At 44.1% G+C, this 6,220-nt stretch overlaps 1 protein-coding gene across 2 annotated transcripts in view; it reads left to right on the top strand.

The window, feature by feature from the left end:
• Traf3ip2 (TRAF3 interacting protein 2) overlaps nucleotides 1-6,220 on the top strand; it is a 35,463-nt gene that overhangs the window by 6,978 nt on the left and 22,265 nt on the right. For both annotated transcript variants that reach the window (XM_005377909.2, XM_013510877.1), the window contains exon 2: nucleotides 3,713-4,549. In XM_005377909.2, the coding sequence (XP_005377966.1) occupies nucleotides 3,721-4,549 (829 nt within the window). In that variant the 5' untranslated portion in view covers nucleotides 3,713-3,720. The remainder of the gene's footprint in view (nucleotides 1-3,712; nucleotides 4,550-6,220) is intronic.

Genomic DNA, 6,220 nt, shown 5'->3' with positions numbered 1-6,220 from the left:
TATCAAGACTGCTGACACTGGATAAGATCTGATCTGCAGAACCAGGCTGCAGGGGGTGGGGTAGGGTAGAGGAACTGGGAGAAAGCTCTCAAGGCTTAAGGAGGTAAAAAAGGAAGCCAATGTCAGAGACTTGGGGAAAGAAAGAGAAACAGACAGAGATTTGAAGAAATAACTTAAGGTCAGAATGGTGGTCAGAATCCAAGAGCAGAATCTGAGAGTCTGGGTATGGCCCAGACTGCCTGAAGGGCTTGGTGCTTGGCAGGCATTTCATAAATATTTGTAGGACGAAGAAAGAGGGGCAAGGTTATCCCTGTGGCTTAATTTTAAGAACTCTGGGGACTTGGCCCTGCAGGAACTCCCTGCTTTCCCCAATGGAGGTGGACATTCTGACTTTTGGTGATCCTTCCAGCTACACAGATCTAGCTCTGCTCTGAAATAGGTGTCAACTGTTCATTCACTCAACATATCTTTAGTGTGCACGCACTAGTGTCAGGTACCACTTGTAGGTGCTGAGAGTTTTACTGTTAGCCCAACAGTCAAATATTATGCTTTCCTAGCTGGGCGTGGTGGTGCACTCCTGTAATCTCAGCACTCGGAAGGCTGAGTCAGGAGCATCACCATGAGTTCAAGGCCAGCTTGGGCTACATAGTGAGCTCAAAGCTAGCCTGAACTACATAGTGAGACCCTGTTTCAAAACCAAATATTATGCTTTCCTGAGATTTATGTTCTGGAAAGAAGGAAGGGCAATAAGCAAACAAGGAATTGATTAGATATTTGTGTTTATAATACACATTTGAGTGGTATATTACATGGTGATAACTGTTAGAGAGGAAGGTAAAGCAGGGACGGGAGAACAGGGTGTAAACATTTTGGAGAGGGTGCCATGGAGACCTCCCAAGAAGCACAGCTGAGGACAGACCTAAGGAGAAAAGAAAAGAGCTTTGCAGACATGCGGGGGAAGAGTGTTTTAGGAAATAGGAAGGCCCTTCAACTGAATCACAAGTAGTTTGAAGGTGGGACGAGTATTTTCTGTGCCTTTAGAAATATTTGTGGTCAGCTTTCACTGTGTAGTCTTTCGTACTACTTGAGTGTTGTGGTAGACATAAAAAGTAAAATAATTTTAATTGAGCTTAAAGGGGGATGGAAAGCACACAGTTAAACACACAGCTCAATGATTGCTGTTTGAGTATTTGATAGTGATATGTTTGAAACACCAGGGCCCATTTTGACTTTGTAGTGATTACTAACCCTATCATTTTCCTAAGAGATTGTTCATTGGTGTGCCAGGAAGGGCCATCTGCTCCTTTTCGGGCCATTTTTAAGTAACGATAGGCTGGGCCTCAGATTCCAGCTACGTGAAATGCCTGCACTTGTCACCTTTCACATTAGCTCCCTCCAAGCCCTGAGAGCCCCGCAGGTAGAGAAGACAAATTTGTACTTGTGTGTCATTCACATCTGAAAGCCCAGGGAGAACGTAAACAGTTGTACCTGAAGAGCAAGCAGTGAAAATGAACCACAGGGTGAGAAGGAGCTGACGGAATTTGGTCCTCATTAGTCTTCTCCCTTTCCACATCGTTTTGTCCTCCCGCTCAGACGCGGGCTCCCAGATGCATGCAGAAGATGACTCAGCAGGCTTGGCCAGCCCTGGAGAAAATCTTTGTTTCCTGACCAGCTGAAGAGTATGTTCTAAGGCATATTCAATTTCACAGTTGTAGACAAGTAAGGAAGAAAGGAAAACAATGGTGGGCATTTTTAAATAGTAAAAGGTCAGAATATCTATGGTTGGTAGGTTCTTAGTCATTTTTACAAAGTTTATTCAACTGAGGCGCTGAGGTCTCTTTTCTGCAGAGCCACCAAGGGGGCAAGGGCACACAGCATCTGGGGAGCAGACAGGGAAGGGACAGACATGGGGAAAACCGAAGCCAACCAGGAGTTAAGAGCTAGCATTTCATGTAGTGCTTAAAGTCTAGGTAGAAGGGGTTAAGTTTGATACCAACTGGGAGGAGAGAAGTGTTAAAGGATGTTCATTTGATTGGGAGAGGCCAAGTTACCTTTATAGAAGCAGTAATTTTTTTTTTTTTTTTTGAGCTAGGGTTTCACTATGCTGCCCAGGGTGATCTTAAACTTGTGGCAGCCACTTACCTACCTCAGTCTCCCAGGTAGCTAGAACTCAGGTGTGTGCCACCAGGCCTGGCTTCTTATTGGTAGTTAAGATACCTTGGTTGGGCTTGGGAGTGTAGCTTAGGGGAAGAGCACCTGCCTGTCATGTACCAAGTTCTAGGTTGGATCCCCAGCAGTGCAAAATGAAAGAAAAAAGAATTGGCAGTCAACTGCTGGCCTACCTCTGCAAAAGGGGAAGCGTTTCAAAATTCATTCGTCTTGTTCTTGTTGGATTGGGTACAGGGCACAAGAGAAAGTGAATTTGTGTTCAAAGCTGTCTTAGAACAATAATTTATGTACTTTGTGACTCCAGGCACAGTAAGCCCTCCGTAAACGTTTGTGGTTGAAATGCTGTGTGGATCCAAAGTAGGAATTTAAAAATCCACACACAATCCCTTTTCTCTTTCTAGTATTTGAAGTATGCTATGTACAAAGGCCTTGCATAAAATAAACCTCAGGCTTTTTTCTTCTTTTTTACGCACTTGTTTTTTAACTACACCTACTTTGCGGACTTCTGCAGGCCATGAGGGCCCCCACCCCACTCCTGCAGCTTTCTCTTTGGCCTGACCCCATTTCTCTTTAAGCCAGGTATCCCATTTAACATAAAAGGAGGAAAGTTTTCTTTCTCATTCTGTTATGTTCATTAAGAGTTCTCTTGTACAGATAAGAACAGTCCTGCTTGGGCTGGCAGCTAGTGGCTACTGGCTAGTTTTGTGAGTCTTGCTGGTGCAACTATATCACAACCAGATGGCCCGGCTACCTTCACTGCAGGCACAATGCCCAGAGGGAATTAAATCCTCCAAATAACCTTAAAGTTGTTCAGTGAAAATGTCACTATAACCTTTTTGCAATATGTTTTAAACTTGTGCTTTCTTTTTGCATTAAAAAAACCTTGTATTTACTTTTTAAACAATAGTCAGATGAAGCAAAATTTTTAAAGTTCAAAGAGTAAAATGCTCCCTCCCGCCCTCCCCCTTAACCCCTCCTCAGAGGCACTCAATGTACCTGTGGATGGTGCACATGCTTCAAGTATACAGAAACAGATAAGCCACAGAAACGTACACTTTCCCTTCTCCTTACTTTTGTTACACAAAATAGCAGCAAAATGTACATACTCTTCTGCACCCAGATGTCTTAGTTTTTACACCTAACAATATATCTTGGAGACCATTCCACATCAGTTACTAAGCTTTATTCATTTTACATTCCAAAAACACACACAGCAGCCTATAGTATGATAATTTCTCTTTCCTCTATACTTGGGAGTTGATTTTCATCCATGTTTGTCCCTTGCTGGTGAATAGCTCTACCACAGGATGACTTCTAGTCATCTTTCTTTGACTGCCTTCTGGATCAAATGTTTTAATAATCATCAGTGCCTTTACATAGAGGATGAGCAAACAACTTGATGTGACTGAACCCCACAAGCACAGTGGAGTCACACTCCTACTAATTTAAACCACACCCTGAACAAGGTCCCTTCAGGTCATAAGGTGGGACTCCAAGGATTGATCTGTCTTCTGAGGCTATGGCATGTTTTTTCTTATTCCAGAAACTAGAATGAACCGAAGCATTCCTGTGGAGGTTGATGAATCAGAACCATACCCAAGCCAGTTGCTGAAGCCAATCCCAGAATATTCTCTGGAAGAGGAATCAGAACCACCTGCTCCAATTATAAGAAACATGGCACCCAACAGCTTGTCTGTACCCGGCCACCCTCACTGTGGCTCAGGAGACTTTGCTGAGGCTCACCCTCTCCTGAAACTTGCAAATCACCAGTGGCCTGTGTCCCAGCAAGTCACCTGCCTACGCACTAAAGTCCTGGAGGAGAGTGAAGACAGTTTCTTCAGGAGGCACCCAGATCCCGGCAAAGATTTTCCCTTAGGCTGCTCTACCACCAGCCAGCCTGAGTCTGAGTCTGCGGTTACAACCCTCCCCCCAGAGCATCAGTTTTCATTTATGCAAAAACGTAATCCATGGTTGGGATCTCAGCTTTCAGCAGCTTCTCCTGACACTGGCCATGACTCAGGCAAATCAGACCAAAGTTTACCTAATGCCTCAGCAGACTCCTCGGGCAGTGGCCAAGAGACAGTGCCACAGCCACAGCTCCACAGGAACCGAGCAGCCCCAGATCTGCCAACGATAGACACAGGATACGATTCCCAGCCCCAGGATGTCATGGGCATCAGGCAGCTGGAAAGGCCCCTGCCCCTCACCTCTGTGTGCTACCCTCAGGACCTCCCTGGCCCACTCAGGTCCAAGGAGTTCCTGCAGTTTGAACCTCAGAGGTACCTAGCATGTGCACAGATGCTACCTCCCCACCCGTCCCCACATGCTCCATGGAACTATCACTACCACTGTCCTGGAAGGCCCGATCACCAGGTACCATGTAAGTGCTCTTTTTGCTTCTGGACCTTCTGGGCTGGGCGACCAAGGAAACAAGACCTCACATCGGTGCCCCCTGTCACAAGACCAGCATAGCGAGGGCATAGTGCAGGGAGGCATTCTACTACTTACAGAGGTTTGCCATGGGATTAAGTTTAGAAGGAGCCTTAAAAGAGTGCTTTTCCTTAGTCCAAAGCCAGTCTTACTTGGAACCTCCTTCTTTAGGAAAGTTTAAGGATGAAACAGATTCTTTTGTGAAGGTTAGTGGAACTGAAACCTGCCTAGAAGCAGAAAGATGACCCAAATGATTTCTAGAAAACTCTTCATTGTAATTCTTGGGCTTCTGGATTCTTCCTTCTCTGCATGCTTCTTCCCTACCTTACACTTGCCAGAGAAAGAGGTGGGACGTGGGTACGCTGCCTGCTCCAAGTGCCCCGTTGGGGGATGGGTGTGGTGTAGATTCCCTTAAGTATGAGTCACTGAGAACGGAACGGTGGCAAGGCCAGGGCTATGTTATTTCTAAGTGACTTCTAGATTAAAAGCGAATCATTTCTGATTATAGCAGTAATATTTCATCACTTTCCCCCAATTGAAATATGCCCAAAATTTTCAAAAAGAAAATAAAAAGTGTTTACATTTCTATCACCTAAATATGATTTCTTTATATTTTGATATGTTTATTTCTAACAGTTTTTCTCTTTGTATATACAGTTAATGTGAAATGAAAACTATTTCCAGAGACACTCAGTGCACTTTTCAGCATCACTCCAGAATGCTGCATGGTGTTTCACCAGATAGGTGCACTGAGCTGTTATTAACCTCTTCTCTACTGTTGAATATTTCCAGTAGTCTCCAGTCTCCTGATCCAATAAGCAATGCTATGACAAACATCATGCACAATAAGTTTTTTAATCTACATTTCTTATTAACGCCTTAGATGAGTGTGCAAAAGTGTGAATAGTTACTCAAAGGCTTTGTGACTCTAGGCCCAAGCAGTTGCCTTTATCTGCTAACAGGAGAAAGCCTGATTGTGGTAGACAAAGCGAGCACTGACTCAGTATAATAATGAGGGTCCTGGGAAGATCTTCCCACTGGAAAGCGTGTTTCCTGTTGAGACCTGAAATGGTGCCATTAGCAATCCAGTCTGCAGAGGTAAGCACTGCCCTCTCGGGCATCTCCTCTAACAGGCGAATATGCCCAGCTGAGAACACGTTTTGCCTCTGATACCTCGGGACCTGCTTTCTTTCATACATTCACCTTCCCCTTGCTGTTTTATTTCCTTTTATTGAAAGGGATTGGAAGGGGAATGTTTGGGTTTCTAGGAGTACAGAGAGGTGATGAAAGGCAGACAGGAGAAAAGTTGGACAGAGGATGGGAATAATTCACAGAAGTTATACAAACAGCTAATGTGCACGTGAAATGAAGCTCAACATCATTAGACTTAAGAAATGCAAAACTTTTACAGATAACTTTTCCTTGATTAGTGGTGCAAAAATGAAAACCTCAGGCAATACCTTGTATTAGTGAGGTGAGAAGAAAATGAATGCTCTCATCTATTCTTGGTAGGAATATAAATTGATGCAACCTTCTGGAAGATAATTTCACTACTTATCAGAATTTTGCTTCTCCCCCCTCTCTAGCCAACAATCTCATATGTAGTATCTATCCATGTAGA

The sequence above is a fragment of the Chinchilla lanigera genome, unplaced genomic scaffold (genome assembly GCF_000276665.1).
Source record: "Chinchilla lanigera isolate Chin_1 unplaced genomic scaffold, ChiLan1.0 scaffold00010, whole genome shotgun sequence".
Taxonomy (NCBI): domain Eukaryota; kingdom Metazoa; phylum Chordata; class Mammalia; order Rodentia; family Chinchillidae; genus Chinchilla; species Chinchilla lanigera.
Note: the sequence above shows the minus strand (reverse complement) of the source record. Positions and strands in the feature narration are given on the sequence as shown.